This window comes from Orcinus orca, chromosome 2 (assembly GCF_937001465.1).
Source record: "Orcinus orca chromosome 2, mOrcOrc1.1, whole genome shotgun sequence".
In the NCBI taxonomy this organism is placed as follows: Eukaryota; Metazoa; Chordata; class Mammalia; order Artiodactyla; family Delphinidae; genus Orcinus; species Orcinus orca.
The window spans coordinates 90,667,135-90,686,170 of record NC_064560.1 but is presented as its reverse complement, the minus strand read 5'-3'; the positions used below and the strand labels follow the sequence as shown (position 1 = coordinate 90,686,170).

General features: G+C 48.1%; 1 protein-coding gene and 1 non-coding gene across 2 annotated transcripts in view; one reads left to right on the top strand and one right to left on the bottom strand.

The window, feature by feature from the left end:
- The window catches only part of ITGA11 (integrin subunit alpha 11), a 124,845-nt gene that overhangs the window by 89,067 nt on the left and 16,742 nt on the right, over window positions 1-19,036 (bottom strand). Inside the window, exon 2 of the mRNA XM_004276237.3 lies at window positions 7,300-7,411. Within this exon, the coding sequence (XP_004276285.2) occupies window positions 7,300-7,411 (112 nt within the window). The remainder of the gene's footprint in view (window positions 1-7,299; window positions 7,412-19,036) is intronic.
- Window positions 1,974-2,046, top strand: TRNAR-CCU (transfer RNA arginine (anticodon CCU)). Its single transcript has one exon. It is a non-coding gene; the product is annotated as a tRNA-Arg (tRNA).

The following is a 19,036-nucleotide window of genomic DNA, read 5'->3' as shown; positions in this document are numbered from 1 at the left end:
TTAAGAGAATAAAGTGGCAGCCCCACTAGGTCTGTCCCCTTGTCCTCCAACCCATTTACATCAGGGTCTGGTGCCCTTGATGTTCAAGGAGGCTCACAGCCTGATAAATGAGGGCCCGACCTCATTGGTGCCTGTGGTTGGAGACAACTGGTGGGTCCTTCTCTGCGGCAATGTTGGGACCTGGATTTTTGGGCAGGGGCTGGGGGTGATGTTGTTTCCCACTGGCATCTCCCAATCCTCAGTGAAAACGGTGATCCTAAGGAGGCCCCAGTCTCCCTGCTAGAGTCCTGGGGAATTCTTTAAAACACAGATTCCCTGGCCCCACTGCAGGCCCAGGAGATGCAGACCAAGGTGTGCCAGCTCTACCTTAAGGGCTGGAAGCTGGGTCCACACCCAGGAGACAGAAGACCCTGGGTCAAAGTGAGCCTCTTGACCAAGTCACCAGGGGTCTGATTTCAGACTTGGCTGCTTGCTGGGTGAAAGCAACCCAATCCCCCATTTCCTGCTTTACTGATTATAACATTCAAGTTTTAGGTATTTGTTGATCTTTCCTAGCACCCTGAGATAGGTAATTTCATAGCCATTTTGTGCATGAGCAAAGAGAGGTGTGGAGAGGATGAGAGAGCTTCTTCCAAGGTCTTCCTCCAAGTGGCAGTCTTTGGACTTTAAACCCTTGCTCTTGTCCTTCCTTTGAGGTACCTCCTGGCATGGACTTCAAACAACATGTACCACTGGAGTCACCCCTGTGCATAACTGCCAGGTGGTGTCCCCCAAATGACACTGACATCGACCTGTCTTTTCCCCTAAGACCCACATCCATGGGTCTTAGGTCTGGATAAAACTCTTGGAACACTGCCTATGGGATGAGAAAAAATGGGGGCCTGGGGAGAAAGCAATAAGTAGGGTATGCAGTGGGGTCTATGCAAGTGAGGACAGGGATTCCTGAAAGGTCCTGTGTGCTCCCATGTATTCTGCAAGAGGTGCACCTCCCTGGGTCTCCAAGGCCTCTCTGTTTCTCTCAGCCAGAAAACACGCTCTGGTCCAGCGGCTCCCATGATGTTTCTGGCTGCGCTCAGATCAGCAAGAGTGGCCATGAGTCAATTCTGTTGTACCATTCTGCTCATCTAAGCCCAACCTCCAAGACCCCATTCAAATGCGCCTCTTCTATGAAGCTCTCCCAGAGACCTCAGCCACAGAAATTTCTCCTTTCAAACTCTGGCTGAGCTTCTGCTGTGAGTGAGACAACTTGCTGGCTGCTCTCATGCATGGGGATACGAGGCTAGTGTCCGATAAGGGAGGTGAGCCATGGGCATAAGTGACTCCAACACAAGGTAGGAAATGATATGGGCCATCAGAGGGAGGACTTAGGAAGGGTAAGGCCATTTTAGGCTAGGAAAAGGATCCAGAAAGCCTTCATGGAGAAAGTGGTCTTACAAAGACAAACATAATTAACACCAGGTTGTATTTTGTCTTGCATTATTTTTAAATTATTTCAAGGATATTAGTGTCAACTCCTCAACTGGTCGGTGAGTTATTTGAGAGTGAAACCATACCAAAATTTTGCAGAGTCCAGTAAAATTTATTAACAGAAGCTTAATAAACATTGGTCACAACAAATTCAGTCTTGGGAAAGTCAGTCCCATTTAATCTTTGACCATTCATACCATGTATAGAATACAGATGCTGTGCATCTGATGTCTGGGCTGGTTGAGAGAGACTCATACCATTAATTCAGTCTCTCAAAGTATGTTCTTTTGAGCATCTACTAATTTCCCGGGAGCATACCCCTGATTTCAGGAAGAAAGACAATGAAATACGCAATTACTATCCATTTTGATAAATGTTATGAAAAGGAAAATCCAGAATTCTATGGGTACAGCTAATCTAGTGATGGGAAGGGATGGTCAGAGGAGGTTTCTCAGAGGAGGTGATACTTAAGTTGGTTAAAGAACATGAAAGAGGGCTTTGGGACTTCCCTGGTGGTCCAGTGGCTAAGACTCTGTGCTCCTAATGCAGAGGGCCTAGGTTCAACCCCTAGTCAGGGACCTAGATCCCGTGTGCCACAACTGAAGATCCCACATGCCATAATGAAGGTCCTGCATGCCACAACTAAGACCCGGCACAGCAAAATAAATAAACAAATAAATAAATATTTTTTTTTTAAAAAAAGAAAGAGGACTTTTAATTCCAGCCATAAACAACTATGAAAGCTAGATAAAATATATGAAACAACTATTTTCAGGCATTAAATAGCACTAGAGAGCTCAATACTTGACCAAAGGTAAGTACAGGCACTAAACCCACATTTACCCAGTTTTCTCTCTGAGGGCATTTTCCTATTGCAGCACAGGGAAATAAAGTCCAGTCAGATAGCAGCAGTCTTGCTGGGTAGAGGAAACAGTGATTGGGGCTGAGGCTGCAAAAATAACTAGGATTTGGTGGAAGCAGGCAGAAAGGAGAGCACCACAGAGAAAGGACCCCCAAAACTCTGCTAACATTTCCCCTTAGGGTCTTGGCTGACCCCTAAGCTGTGCATGCGTAGTGTGAGCTTCTGGAAAATCTATCAGAGAAGAGCCACAGGAAGCAGAGATTTTAGAGGCTGCCCAGTGCTTAGGAGATGTTGGGGTTCATGCTCAGTCAGAATAGAGACATTTTAATGACTGCTGTGGGCTTTCAGTTGAGACCTCAGGAAATCTATGCCCTAGGAGTAAAGGCTGCACCATAGAAGTTAGGGCAAAACCAGACACCTGCCCTAACCAAGGCCCAAACCAAGCTGTGGTAAGTTCTAGGTGGTTTCGCCAGTATTTTAATTGCTTATCAGAACAAAATGTATTTAAAGGAAGGTAACACAATCTATAGCCTCTACTGTGTACAATTCACAATGTTCAGCATAGAATAAAAAAATATATATATTAAACAGGCAAAGAATCAGGAAAAAGTGACTGATAACCATAAGGTAAAACAGTCACTAGAAGCAGACCCAGAGATGATCCAGATATTGGAGTTAGCCTTAGCCAAGAAGGACTTCAAAATAACTGTGATTAATATGTTTAAAAAAATGGAGTCAAAGATGGGCAAATGGGAGAAAGGTAGATTACTTTAATAGAATTAGAGTCTATAAAAAGAATCAAGTGGAAATTCAGGAATTGCAAAACAAAATATTTGTAATTAAGAACATATTGGATGCATTTAGCTGCACAATATACCTCATGTACATAGAAATAAAGTTTCTGAAAATATATTAATAAATAGAATCAATTTATATATATATATACATATATACACACACATATATATGTGTATATATATATATATATATGAATATGTGGTGATCAAGTTTATCCCAGGAATACAAATTGGGCTTAATATTCAAAAAAATCAATGAATATAATTAATATTAACAGAATAAAGGAGAACCATATAATATCTCAATCTTTGCAGAAAAAGCATCTGATAAAATTCAACACCTATTACATACACACACACAGAGACAAACACACACAAATAAACCTCAGAAAAGTAGGAACAGGAGAAAACTTTCTTAATATGAAGGTATCTACAACAAACAAATCAATAAACTACAGTTAACATCTTATTTAATTATGAAATATTGAAAGTTTTCCCTCTAATAAGGGAAGTAAGAAAATCGTGTTTGGGATCACAACTTCTATTCAATCATGTACTGAAGGTTCTGGCTGTTGCAATTAGGCAAGAGAAACAGAAATAAAAGCTATGAAGGTTGGAAAAGAAGAAATAAAGTAATTACTTCAGATGATCTGCTTGTATACATAGAGAATTCAAAAGGATCTACAAGCAAACTATTAGAAATAATAAATGAATTTAGTAAAGTTGCTGGATATAATGTAAATATAAAAAAGTCAATTGTATTTTTCTATACTAGCAAAAGATTGGAAAATGAAATAAGAATATTCTATTTTAGGGACTTCCCTGGTGGTGCAGTGGTTAAGACTCCATGCTCCCAATACAGGGGGCCTAGGTTCGATCTCTGGTCAGGGAACTAGATCCCACATGCATGCTGCAACCAAGAGTTTGCATGCCACAACTAAGGAGCCCATGTGCCGCAACTAAGGAGCCGGCAAGCCGCAACTAAAGGAGCCTATGAGCCGCAACTAAGGAGCCCACGTGCCGCAACTAAGGAGCCGGCGACCTGCAACTAAGGAGCCCCACGAGCCGCAACTAAGGAACCTGCCTGTTTCAACTAAGACCTGGCGCAACCAAATAAATAAATAAAAAGAATATTCTATTTTTAATTAGCATAAAATATTGAGTACCTAGGAATTAATATAATAAAAGGTATGCAAGAGTTTTACACTGAAAATTTCAAAGCACTGTTGAGAGAAAAATTTTTAAAAACTAAATAAATGCAGGGATATACATGTTCATGGTTTGGAAGACTCAGTATTATCAAGATTTCATTTCTCCCCAAGTTGATCTATAAATTTAATGCAATCCCAATCAAAATCTCAGCAAGTTTGATTAGGGGAAATTGACAAGCCTATTCTAAAATTCATAAGGAAATAGAGAGGACCTAGTATAGCTAAAACAATCTTGTCAAAGAAGAACAAAGATGGAGAACTCACACTAACTTCAAGACTTGCTTTGAAGCTACAGTAACCAAGGCAGCTTTCTATTCTATGGAGTAGAATAGAGGCTAGAAATAGACCCATACATATAGGGTCACCTGATTTTCAACAAAGATGACACTACAATTTAGTGGGGAAATAGTCTTTCAACAAATGGTGCCAGATCAAATGGATATCCATATTAAAAAAAAAAACCTTAGATCTTTATCTCACATCTCATACAAAACTTAATTTGAGATGAATCACTGACTTAAATGAGAAAGCAAAACCATCAAACTTCTGGAAGAAAACAGAGGAAAATATCTTCATGATCTTGGGAGAAGCAAAAATTTCTTAAATGGGACACACAAGAAACACTAACCATAAAAAAGACAGATAAATCAGACTTCACTAAAATTAAGAACTCTATTCATAAGAAGATACCATTAAAAGGATGAAAAGGCAAGATATAGACTGGGAGAAGTTCTTTGCAATGCTTTTCTCTGACAAAGGATTTGTATTTAGAATATATTTTTTAAAGTCCTATAAATCAATAAGAAAAAGACACACAACACAATTTAAAAAATGGGCAAAAGACTCAACTGGACATTTCACAAAATAGGATACCAAAATGGCCAATATATTTACCAAAGGTTACTCAACATCATTAGTCATTAGAAAAATGCCAATTAACCCCACAATTAGATACCACTACACACCATCAGAATGGCTAAAATTAATGACTGATAATACCAAGTGTTAGCGAGGATGGGAAGCAACTAGAACTCTCATGTTACTAGAAGAATTTAAATTGGTAAACCATTTGGGGAAAAAATGCTTGGCAGGTCCCACAAACATATACCTTCCCTTTAACTCAGTGATTCTATTCCTGAGTATATACCGGATAAAAATGAGTGCATATGTTCATCAGAAGACATGTATAAGAATGTTAATAGGGCTTCCCTGGTGGCGCAGTGGTTGAGAGTCCGCCTGCCGATGCAGGGAACACGGGTTCGTGCCCCGGTCTGGGAAGATCCCACATGCCGCGGAGTGGCTGGGCCCGTGAGCCGTGGCCGCTGAGCCTGCGCGTCCGGAGCCTGTGCTCCGCAACGGCAGAGGCCACAACAGTGAGAGGCCCGTGTACCGCAAAAAAAAAAAAAAAAAAAAAAAAAGAGAATGTTAATAGTATCTCTACTTGAAATAGCCAAAAATGGAAACAATCCAAAGATCCATCAATAGTAGAATAAATAAATAAAACGTGGTGCATTCCTACCGCAGAATATTACACATCAGTGAAGAAACATCAAGTATGAAACATTCAACAGTAATAGACATAATGTTGAGTAAAACAGGTCAGGTACAAATGCGTACTTAATGTGTGATATCATCTATATGAAGTTCAAACACAGGCAAAATCAATCTATGGTGATAGGAGTCAGAACAGTGGTTACCTGGAGCGGTGGGAGGCACAAGGAGCTTTCCAGGGAGCTGGAAATGTTCTCTATCATGTTCTGGGAGGTGATCACAATGGCCATATACATGTGTAAAAGTTCACCGGTTTGGACACTTAAGGTGCCTAGGCTTTACTGTATCTAAGTTATACCTCAGTCGAAAGATAATAAGATACTCCTTCACAAAAAAATGTATGAGAGAATTTGTCAGATCTGAGTGGTAGGGTAGGGTGAGTGGGGAAGGTAGGAGAGGACATCATGGGAGGAAGGAACAGCATGTGCAAAGAAGCTCTGGAGAACTGGAAAAATGGAAATAACGCAATGTGGTGGAGTGTGGAGTGCAGGAAAGGAGGTGGCGGAAGCAGAAGGAGAAGAGGGTGGGAGGGTAGGCAGAGGCCAGATTGGGAAGAGGGCAGGTAGGACATTTATCGTCAGTGTTCACATGGTCCCTTGACTCGGCAAGGGCTTCTAAGAGGGCAGATCAAAGGGCTAGTCCTTTCCATCTCAGGAAGGAAGGAAAGCCTTGCCTTCTGACAGCGGAAAACCAATCAGCAGAAAGAGAATGGCAATGAACAGTACACGTGCATGAGGGTTCTTACTGGGGCGATGAAATTGTTCTACAACTGATGAACTGCACAACTTGGTAAATGTACTTTAAAAAAATCACTGAATCGACACTTGAAATGAGTAAATTATATAATATGTAAAATAAATCCAACAAAGTTATATTAAAAATCAGACGCGGACCCTTCCCGCCCCTCGATCGCCCCCGTCCCAGAGGGGTCCTTGGGATCTCTCTGGCTCTCTCCCCGCCACTCAGCCTTGCTCTCACTTCCCTTTGCCCCACTGTTCCTGTATTTTAGCTTTGAGCACACTCACATCTGTCCCCTCAGAGACATCCCGCTCCCCAACAGCTCTCCCAGCCGCCAGGACCAGAGGCACTGCCCCCACTGATGAGACCCTGAGAGGGGATGGGAGGGGCTCATTATTGGTTCTAGGTGCCTGCTACTTGTGCTGTCCCATAACCCGGAGAAGGAGGGGTGCTCATTCCCATTTCTCAAATGAGAAGATCAAAGCCTGTGAAATGGGATGCTCATCATTTCATAGACAGGGGCAGATCCTAGGCAGCCCCTGACCTGCCACAACAGGAAGTCAAGTCCCCGGCAAGAGGGGCGTCTACACACGAGGGCCAGTGCGGCCAGCCGATGGAGGGGCTGGGTGCGGGGCAGTGCAGGGCTACGGTGGAGGCAGCAGCTCTCACTCACCACTTCTTGCCGCTGATGTCATGCTGCTGCACCGTGTAGCCAAAGAAGGCGGCTCTGGAGCCGGGGATGACTCGGGGCTTCTTGATGTCCATGTTGAAGGTGTCCGTGAACCCTGGGTGGGGAGGAGAGGAGTCAGGCAGGTGGAGGTCCAGGGTCTTGGCTGTGGATGGAGTATGTTCCCCTATCCCCGGGGAGCCCCAGTTCCTGTTTGGGGAGCCAACAGTCTGATGGGAAAGGCCCAGCCACTGCCCTGGGGGAGCCAATCTGATAGGGGAGGCATAGGCATAAAACCTACTCTTAGAGAGACCAGGCGGGTCTGAAAGGGAAGACCCAGTCCCTTCCCGAGAGAATTCCTGCTCCCATAAGGAAGAGACAGTCCCCGTCCCCCTCCATCACTCCTTCCTCCAACCCTGCTTCTTCTAGCTTCTGCTGGTCTCCTCTTCCGGTTTTTTTTTTCTCTTTTCCCTCCTTTCTCCTCCTTCGCTCCCCACTCCTCCCTCTCTTTCTCCCTTCTCTCACCTCTGCCTGCTAAAGAGTCACGGAGCTGACTTCCCACCTCTCTCGCCTCCCCCCACCGCCCCACCAAGCCTGGGGTCCTAGTGGCCATGGCTCCAGCGCTGCTGGCTGACCACCTCCTTCTGAATCCATAATGCAAAGCTCCGCCTGGCATACTGCTCGGCTGGAGCAGCTGAGGCAAAGCAGAGAGGAATTCCCGTAACCCTTTCACCTTGGCCCCTAATCGGTCAATTAACCGATTCCACCTAGTCGAAAGCCTTGGGGCAAAGAGCTTTACCCCTTTGGCATTCTTGTGCTGAATCACAAGAAATAGCAATTCACACTTGTATGCTGCTTAGGGCTCTGGGTCTCCTCACATTTGCCACCATTTACCCTCACAGGACTTGGGGGGAATGGGAAGCATCATCCACATTTGGCAGAGGGGGGTTCAGACCCAGAGAGGTTAAGAGGCTGTCCAGGGGTACACAGTGGGTCAGCAGCAGCAGCATCAGAGCCAGGACCTCAGGTACCTGCTCTGCGATTCCTTCCCTCCACGAGGCATTTTCAGGCACGTCTGGCCTTGTTACGTATCAGTACCTACCGGAGCACCAAACTTGGGACCCATGGGATTTAAGGGGTGGGATCCTACCATGAGCCAAAACTCTCAGATAAGTGAAAACCAATCAGCAGAACAAAACAGTCGACAGAATATCATTGTCGTTCCTTTCACGTGTAGGGCTCTTTATAAATTTCACAGAACACTCACATACCTCCTATCATCTGATCTCCACTACAACCCTGTGATGTGGGCAGCAACAGGAAAGCCGAGGGTCAGAGAGGTGAACTGACCTGCCCAAGGTCCCAAAGCCTGCTGGATAGGGACTCTGAATCTGAGGCTAGTACCCTTGAGCGTCCCTCTGTCCTTCCCTTGGCACGGACCCCCTGAGTCTGAGTGTTCAAGAGTGACGCCCTGGAGCATGTACTTGAATAAGGCCTGCTGTACAGGCAGGAACAAGAGGTTTCTGCTACGCTTTCTTTTCTGCTCAGCAAATGGATACAGTGGCCAAAAATTCCATCATTAGAGTCCCAGAATTAGAGTCCCCTGAGGTAACGCTAGAATACCTTAGATTAGGGATGTTAGACATGTGTTCTCACTCATCCATGTCAATTGATTATTACTGTTGCCTGGAGCACTGAGTTAAGAAGGATTCTGAGGTCAAGTCTGGGCTCAGTGGGCAAGACTAGTGTGATCAGTGAGCAGTACCTGCTGGGGATACAGGAGCAGACAGTGACAGCGAGTGGCTACGTAGCTGCCAACCCTGTCTTCATGACTGCTAACCTGCCACATGAACTTAGTGTCATAGCCCTAAGTGGGGGTGGGGGAAGAAGCGTATGTTATTTACATACTCTTATGTACAAAGCCCAGCCCACGAATGGACTTCTCAGCCTGGTTAGAAGCAGGCAGCCTTGGGGAAGAGGGGCCTGGTCGGGTGAGCACAGATGGATGAAGGGGCACAGGTCCTTGGCCAATGAGGGCATGTCACAGAGCAGAGAGAGATACTAGTGTCACCTGTGTACAGCTGGGAGGTGGACAGAGAGAGGTCAAAGAAGAAGTGGAGTTGCAGACGAGGAACTCTCCAACTCTGTCCTAGGAATGGACACACACACATGCACACGCACATATGTACACACAGAGAGGCACACATGTGCATGCACACATGCCCACACACAGACACACATCCATGCACACACATGCACAGGCCACGCACATTCCCTGACTGGGGGGCAACACTTTATCTGGCTCCCTGGTGCCCCCTGGAGATGTCCCCTGGTGGTCCTTGGTCCTCCCTTTCCTGCATCTGAGCCCAGCAAAGGGAGGTGACCTTGACAAGAGGAAGGCATGTTGGGCAGTCAAGAAATCCAGACCCACCCGCCACTCCCAGGCCAACAAGGGGGTGAGGGCCAGTGAAGCTAAGGCCATAAATTGTGTCTTCAGGGCCTTCTCTACCATCAGTGCTTCTTGGGCAAACATGGCCAGAAGGATCCTTCCAAGACCTGTCAGATCCAATCACTCCTCAGCTCCATGTGCTTCATCATTTTCCCACCAACTCACAGTCAAAGCCAAAATCCTTACCTGCAAGGCCCTGCATGATCCCACCCGGTTCCCTCTGCCCCTCATTTCCTGTCCTCCCCCTCCATCTCTCTGCTGCAGCCACTCTGTCCCCTTTGCTGTTCTTAGAATGTGTCAGGCCCGTCCCCACTTAGCATCTTTGCCCTGGCTGTTCCCTCTGCCTGGAAAGCTCCTCCCTGGGTCACCCGCAGGGCTCACTCTCTCAAGTCATTCAGGTCTCTGTTTCAATGCCATATTGTCCCTTACCAGGACACCCTGTCACTCTTATCCCCCTTATTCTCCTTCATTTGCCCTCATAGCACTTATCACTAACATGTTACATATTTATCTGTTTATTGTCACGTGGCTGATATTCTATAATATTCTTATGTCTTCTAAGTGCCGAGAGACGCTGCTCACTGCTGTATCCTTACCGCCTTGAATAAAGATCTAGCTCAGAGTCAGCAGTCAATAGATACTGAATGGTTAGAGACCAGGACCCACATATGGCTGGGACACTCTCTCCCCTCAACGAGTAACAGGGGAAAAAATATTCACTGAGCACTGATATGTTCCAGGCACTATCCTAGGTATCTCAGCAGTAATTTTATATTACTTAGTTAAATTGCACACCAACCCTGTGAAGTAGATATTATCATACCTCTGGGAGGTTAAGTAATTTGCCCCAAATCACTCAGCTGGGCGGAGGTTAGAGCAAGCCCATGATCAGGTAGCTTAGGGCACTGGGGTGATGTGCTACCCCTGGGAGAGCAGCTTTTCAGAGAAGGTCCCACTGGAGGCAGGGAAAATTCTTTTCAGAGAAACGGGTCTTTCCTCTTGCCCTCAGGTCCCACACCTCCTCTGTCTTTGGGTTTGGTCAGGGGCAGTAGATGGCAGAGGAGGCCGGCAGCCCTGTGCTCCTTCCCTCCCCCAGGGGGCTTTGTCTAGGACTAGTCCTGTCTCCCCCAGTGTCCCCACCCCCCAACCCCCTGGACAGGATTAGTGAAATCTGGCCACAGGGAAGAGGACAAAAGCTCTCAGGGACGGGGCATTAAGTTACAAAGTGCTGGTTTCTTCCCCGAGTCGGCATTTGCTTCTGACCAAACCGAACCAACCAGAGAATGGATTTCCTAAAGGTGATGTCAAGTCTGACACCCTGACCTTGGCTCCCGACAAGATCTCTGGCCCGTTCCCCTGATGGCAGGTGGCTTTCATGCTTGGGGAATGTACTCTCCTCAGAGATTTATGAACCCCAAATACCAACAAAAGAAAACAAAGTTGTTTTTGATGGGAGTCAACAGGCCGATTGCAGAGACAGTGGGAGCCTGGTTGGGCAGCTTGCCACTTTACTGCCCTTGATACTGATGACAGAGGGGGAAAAAACCCACAGTTCCTGGCCTGTTCTCCTGTGGACTATGGCCAAAGTTACATCAGCTGCTGCTCCCTTTCTCAGAACCTTATCTTTTAAAAAAGCATCAGCCAGTCCCAAGAAAGCACTGAAACCACAGCATGATGTTTGAGCATCGCTTGATCTCAAACCCACCACTCCAGGCTAAGGTGGAGGCTACTGTGCTATCACCAGGCAGGGTGGTGACAGTCCCAAATGCTGAGGCACACTGGCCAACACGTGTCTGGAGCTCCTGTGGACTCAACAGCTCCACAGGGAGTGCTCACTAGAGCTCAAGGAGACTCAGCTGAGCTTCCATGATGGGCTGCTCCATCCTCTACCAGTCACACCCCACACTGCGGCCACTAGCTTCCCAAGGATCTGGGGAGAAAGTCCGAAGTCTCCATGTGGCCCCTTTTTGGCACCAGGGACCGGTTTCATGGAAGACAATTTTCCCACGGATGGCGGGGAGGGGGTGGATGGCTCAGGCGGTAATGCAAGTGATGGGGAGTGGCTGATGAAGCTTTGCTCACTCGCCCACCGCTCACCTCCTGCTGTGTGGTCTGCTTCCTAACAGGCTAAGGACCAGTACTGGTCCTTGGCCCGGGGGTTGGGGACCCCTGTCTTAAATGATGGACAATCAGGGAAGGGGAGGAATAATTACACAATGGGAACTCATGGTTTCTGGGGTGGTAACCCAGTCATTCCCTTCTCAAGAGCTCATGGGGAGGCCTGGACCTAGCGTGTCAGGGAGCAGAGTGGCCTAGCAGGCAGGTCATGACCTCTCCTGCCTGAGCCTTGCACCAAGAGCCTTAGAGCTGGGCTGTCCTGCCTCATCGGGACATAGGAATGGCAGACACAGGAACAACAGACATACAGACAGACCCCTAGCATCAATGCTGGGCTCAAGGGCCCTCCCGTACCTCATTTTCTCTCTGCCCCATGGCCAGGGGACGTGAACCCTGGACAATTTAACACAGGGTCAAAAATGGTGTGCAGCAAATATGTTATCAGGGAAGGGTAACTTATTAGGATTTTATTTTCAAGAGCAAACAGGGATCTTATAGATCCAATAACCTAGTGGTTTCAACACTTTGTTTTTCTGCAGTGAATCCCACCTTTTGGAAACAAAATCTATACAGTGAAAAGCAGACACAGGAAGCTGAGGTTGGGGTTAAGGATGGGGTCCAAGGAAACTCCCTACCTGCAGTGACGAGCCTAAGACATTTCTTTGGAACCCTAGGGTGTCCTGGAACATAGTTTGAGAACCACTTGATTGGGTTTAAGACCCTTGTTAATGAGAGAACTCAGGCTGAGAGAGGGGTGGGGATTTGTCCAAGGTCACCATGCCCATCTTTATTTACCACCACTGCCTCTGTATACCCCTGCTCTACAGTCCTTCACTTCCACGAATGTCTATTTGGGGCTACGACGCTCCAGGTTCCATGCTGGGTAGTAGGGTCATGACTTGTGGTCTTCAGAGTCTGCCGCCACATGCGTGAGCCAACAGACATGTTTGCATGTCACCAGAACCCAAAGTGAAGCCCAGAGAAGGCTGGCCCAGGGCAGGGTGACCTGCGTTCTAATCTCAGCTTTGTCACTAAATTGGCCGAGTGTCCATGGAGAGTCACTATGGCTTTCTGGGCCTCAGTGTCCCCATCTGTCAAATGAGAGGGTTGAGCTCTCTGCTACTAAGGCCCAGCCATGGCACATGTCAGGGAGGTTCTCTAGAGCAAACACACAGCCAGCTTCCAGTTGCTGGCACACGAGCATCTGTCTTGAGTCTCCACAAACAATTTAGAATTGGAGGCCAGGCGGTATGGAGGAATGCAAGCTCATCTTAATGTCAGTTGAAGCCAAACACACTTAGGAAGGGGAATTCTCCAGGCAAAAATGATCATATTTTGCAGTCCCAATCCAAAAAGAAAACTGTCATCTAATGCTCTGTATTATCCAGGCCCCAGCTGCCTCTCCCCTTGCCTGAACTGTGGAGACCTGGCCTCAGGGCCCTACTTCCCTGGCTGTGGCTTCTGGGCACACCCAGATGTCAAAGGGACGAAGGCCTTGGTGGGGGTCCAGGCAATGTGATCACCTTTCCAAGAAAGCCCAGCCTCGTCCTGGAGCTGGACTGTGCTGCTAAAACCTCAGCGAGGAAATTCAGAGCTAGTGGGCAGGGGCATCACAGTTCCCTTCCAGACTCGTCTTATTTCAAAAATTGAGGATGCCAGTGGTATGCACTGAATCCTTGAGTACATGGCTATATGGCCTTGGAGCGACCAAAGCTTCTCTCTCCCTGGGATCTTCTAGGCATGGAAGCCATGATCCCTTAGGAGGGAGACACGGCTGGAGGACCACTGCCAAGGTCAAAGGCCAGAGGATGGACTCCTGACTTTAGGACAGCTGATTCTAGGACTCAGAAAAGGGGACATGGGAATACAATGCCCACCTCCTGAGAGCTAGGGCTGCTGTGATGAGTAGAACTAGGTTGGGCACCAGGAGACCTGGGTCCTCCCCTGGGTTCTGTCACTGGCTGGCTGAACCTGGAACAAGTTACTTCTCCCCAGGCCTTAGTCTCCAATATAGAAAAGGAGGAAGCTAGACCAGGTGGTCTGAAAACCTTAACAGTCAGGATGTTCTGAGTCTGTGTCACCCTTCTCGGAGGGGAGGAGTAGGCAGTTGAGCACTGGGGCACCCCAAGGGGGCAAGCAGATGGCCATTGCCCCTGCAGGTCTCTATCAGGTTGGCTGTCAGGAGCGGGGCCATTCCCTCCCTCCTCTCTAGCACTTGGGTCCAACACAAGTGCCCCTCAGCTTCAAGCCACTTATGAAAGTGAGCTGTAACACCCTCCCGGCTGCCCCCCAGTGGCTTAGCCCTGAGCTGCCACTGCCCTGCTGCTAGAACTGGGGGCCATGATCGGGTGGGGGCTGGTCTGGTGATATCAAGCCAGTTCTTACCACCAGGCCCTGCTGGCCCCCTGGTGCTTTAGAGCAAACCTGCCCACAGTTGGGTCTCCCCAGGAGAGAGACAAATGCGTTCTCCCCACTCTTGGCAAAGACCACCCTGTTTCCTAGCTTCTCTATCAGCTTAATCAGCATCTGACTCTTTTACACAATGACTGCCTTCTAGATGTGGCTTCATGTCTCTCTGCTAACTGGTCATTATCACACTGCCTTTTTCCTCAGAAGGAAACGCTATGGAGTCTACCCTGCTTCATACTCCTCCAACCGTTAATATCACCAGCCAACCACCGTTCTTCCTTCTCCTTCCCTCTGTTGAAGAAGCAGGAGAGAACCTGATCTCTGGATGGGGTGTCCTATCCTTGGCTCCCCTAGCTTCATGCAGGTCAGAACACGGCTCGCTGGCAGCAACTGGTGTGTGTGTGTGTGTGTGTGTGCTGTGTGTGCATGCGCGTGCACATGTGGCCAAGGGATTAGCCAGAGAGGACAGGGTGGGGAGGGGTAATGACAGGTGGCAATGATTTCTCCCCACTGGAGTCCAGAGAGAGGGGCGGGTTTAGGGGAGGGAGGTGCCTTCAGTCTGAAGGGCCAGCTCGTTGCCCAGACTGGACAGAGAGAGAAGGCAGAGGGAACTGGAGAGTGACTTCCGTGGAAAGCCGTTGTCCCTCCCCACGGAATGAGCACAGCACTTGTTTCTTAGGGGAATCTCAGGGAAGTGATCTCATCTGGGAGCCAGAGCGTCCCTGGTCCACACCCACTGCTGCTTCTGGCCACAAGCAGCTCTGAGCTTGCCAGCGGCTGTGCCGTGGGTTTCTGTGGCCACATGTCCACCTTCCAGGGAAGGTGGTACTTTGGTGTCCCCTGAATGTTAAATGTGTGAAAAAGAACACGTAAGAATCAGAAAGCTTCCTCGTGTGTGAGATGAGGCGGGGGACCACCGTGGCTGGAGAGTTCTGGGTCCCACTAGAGCCGAGTCTGGAGGAAGCCCTCACGTGTGCACAGAGGTGTCAGCTGGGAGAGAGCTCGCATATTCACCAGTTCATCAGGTCCCTGCAGGCGGCCTCTTAACAAGCAGTCCACACAGCAGAGGGAGTGCTGGCTGCCCCTCTCCCCTCCAAGGTTTTGCTCTCAGTTCCCTACCCCCGAATGCCTTCTCATATTGTCAGCCCCATCCTGCACCTGCCTGTCAGGGGGCCCAGGGCATGTCCCACTCACCCTTTCCATCTACGCACCCTGTGCCCTTCTCTGACTGTCCTGCCTCCTGAGCCAACCCTCCCCACCTGGGGCGGAGAGTCCAGGGGACAGAACCATGCCATGGACTGCACCTGCATCCCCTTGGGGCCTAGAGTTACAAACACTAGGGGAAGCAATGGACAAATATGAAGTCAACACACACAAAGCGTGGGCTTGGGGCCTCTTTCCCCAATGGGAAACGGAGGCTAAGGAAGGTTACCTGCCGGGACCCACTCTTCTAGCCGGTGGGGCACATGTAGAGTGGGGATCCAGCCCTCCCCAGTCCCTGGGCAGGGTTTTTGTTCCACTCCTTCCCCGAATCTCCCAGCGGGATTCAGCTGCCACTCTCAGAGCACCTACCAAGTGCCAGGATGGGCCAGGTGCCTTAGAAGAGTATTTCATTTAATTCTAACAAGTGATTTGGTATTTCTTCCCCATTGAACAGGTGAGGAAACTAAAGGTCCAAGACTGACTTGCCTGGGGCCCAGGTGCTGGTGCCGAGGTCTCATCCTGTCTGCTTCCCAGGCTACACATCTTTTAGTGCTTTTGAGCATCCTCATCAAAGCTGGCTGTGTCTGTGAGAGGGCAGGCAGGGCAGCTGAGAGCTCTCCTTGGTGGGGTCAGATAAGACCCCCTACTCACACCTGAAAATGACACCCTTCCAGCTGGACCAGTGATAGCCCTCTCTGAGAAGCTTTCATTTGAGTTGAAGCATTGAAGACCCTATGCTAACCTTACATTTGGTGCCAAAAGGGAGGCTACTTTAACCAAGCTGAGGGGGTTCTGTCCCTCCTCACCTCTGCTCCCTGCACAGTGTCTGGAATACAACAGGCTCTCAACAAAGTGGACAGAACAAATTCATGAATGAACAAGTGAATGAATGACCATGGCCAAGCTTATCAAATTAACTCAATATTCATCTGAGTAGAACATGAGCAGATGGGACACAGGGCAGCCCTCCCTTTACCCTCGGCCCTCTGTCAATTCACCCTCTGCACCCCAGCCAGGCTCCATGGTGCCCTCATGATACATGCTGGGTGCTGACAGTCCCACCCTCTTCCCTGGCCTGCCAACCTCTCTCCCCTACTTCAGTAACCTTGTCTCATCAAAAACCGGTTCTGGTGTCCTATTTTGTGCTAGATAAACACATGCTTGCTGATGTGTGACTTATCACGACATGCTTCAACTCTCCAAAGCATGTGCAGCCCTACAGAAGGAAGAATTCTCTAAATCAGAAACCATCAGACACAGGCTGGGCAGCCTCCTGCAGTGGAGAGGGCCCCATCTCTAAGATCTGTGGTGGAGACCAAACGCTTGCAGGGGCAGGTGGATGTGGACTGAAATAGAGACACTGCGTAAGCATCCGGGGGGGGATGGAAAGACAGCAAGTGCTGGTGAGAGCAAAAATCCGCCCTTTTTATTATTTTTTAAAGAAATCAGGAGTTTGCCAATATGCTGTTTAAGCAGATGTCAGGTTCGTGGAAAACAGGCCTAAAAATTGAAAAGGGAAACACCAGGCTGAAATTTACTGTAATTAACATTATTTTCACTCCCAGCCTTGGACAGCCATCCCAGGGATCACCTCCCTCAGGAATAACGCGTGGATCACCTCCGTCAGGAACAAGACGGATGTCTTGGTGATGAAAGCCAGTGTATTTTCTGCCTTACATCATTTTTCTTTCTCTCTAGGTAGAGACATTGATCAAAATGGAGCTCTTTCTTTAAGCTTTCAGGAGCTACCATGATGGATTTTAAAACACACCAACAGTGATATTATGAATCTGTGTTGTAAGTTCATTTAAAGTGCAATGAAGGCTTGATTAACACACACACACACACACACACACACACACACACACACACACACACACACACACACACACACACACCAAGCTGCGTGGAAAAACTGGAGTCAAGAGATGTGACCCCAGCATCCACTTTAGGATCCGGCTGAGTATTTGGGGCCTTGGGCTGCTGCCTTCCTCCACTCACCTCAAAGTGGCCCAGGCTCCCAAGAACCTCCAGTCATACCCCAGCCCAGTCTTGCCTTCTGAGTCCCACAGTCAACGTCCAGCTGCCCACAGAACATTTTCACTTGGATGTCTTCTAGCATCCCTCACTTCACATGACCAAAGAGGTGCCCTAGATTTTCCCTTCCACACTGGTTTTTCCCCAAAGTCTCCCCATTGATGCACTTGGCAGTACCACCCTGATTGCTCAAGTCAGAAGCTTGGAGGTCCTTCCTCAGGATTTTCTGTCACTTCCCATCAGCAAACCGTGCAGGTTCTACCCTCTCCATCCCTCTCAAGTGCGTCCACTCTTCTCTCTTTCCTCTGACATCACCCAGCCCAAGTCATTCTCATCCTTTTCTGCCTGGACTTTGGCAAGAGCCTTCTAACTGGTCCCTCAATTCTAATTTTGCTCAGCTGCAAGCTATGCTCTTCACAGCAGCCACAGTGATCTTTTAAAAATGCCAATCAGATCCTGGAACTTTCCTGCTTCAAACCCTCCAGGTTCCTCGCATTGTATGTAGGGTAGATTCCAGACCCTTCCTCAGGGCCCACCAGGCCCTGCAGGACCAGTCTGCTCCTGTGCCATGAACTTTACCACTTCCTGCTTCCAGCCACACTGCCTTCCTCTTTGCTCCTCAAACCAAGCTCTTTCCACCTCAAGGTCTTTCCCTTTGTGTGGAACAGTCTCCCCCCAATCTTTGCTTAGGCAGCTCCTTCTCCACCTCCAGTTTTAATGTCACAGCCTGGGAGAAATCTTCCCTGACCATGCTATGGAGAATCCATTCCTCTCCCTCAAAGCAGCTTCTTTGTTTCTTTTATTATGTAAACATAGTAACAGATGGCTACAAGAGCTATTTGCTTATTCTCCCCCTAGAGTTTAAGTTCTACAAGGGAAGGAACGAGTGGTGTGCTGGTCCCTGCTCACAAGAGACAATTGTGTGCAATCTTCCCGTTCAGTGATGCCTGTTGGTCACTTAAAGCTGACCATGGTGGGAGGATTTACACCACAGTAACTGGCCAATGGCTACAAAGAAGGACTCTCTCCAAGAGCCAGAATCGGTTGTTAACCATTTACCAGCACTACACTGGAAGGGACTGTATCTTTATCCTCGGGATCTAGAACAATGCCTAGCACACGAAAGAGGCTCAATATGCACCTCCTGACATATAAGACAATATGAGACCAAAAAGAGAGAGAAAGAATAGAAATATTCAGGCCTCCAAGAACCTCACTAACCTCACACACTAACCTGCTAACAAGGAGCAGACAGGGAATGTGATACTCAGAGCCTCAGGGAGGGAGGGAACTCAGAGCACTGAATTTGGCTTCAGAAGCCCTAGTTTTAATCCCAGCACAGCTTCTAACTTGTTTTACGACTTTGGGCCAATTTCTTCTTCTTTCTGGCCCTCAGTTTCTTTATCTGTAAAAAGCACACACTGGACTAGATGCTGTATCTCTAAGTCCCTGTGTTGGATTTAATGAAGCCCATTTATGTACTCGGTTACCAATTTCTGTACCACCCACTCCCAGGTCACTGCACTT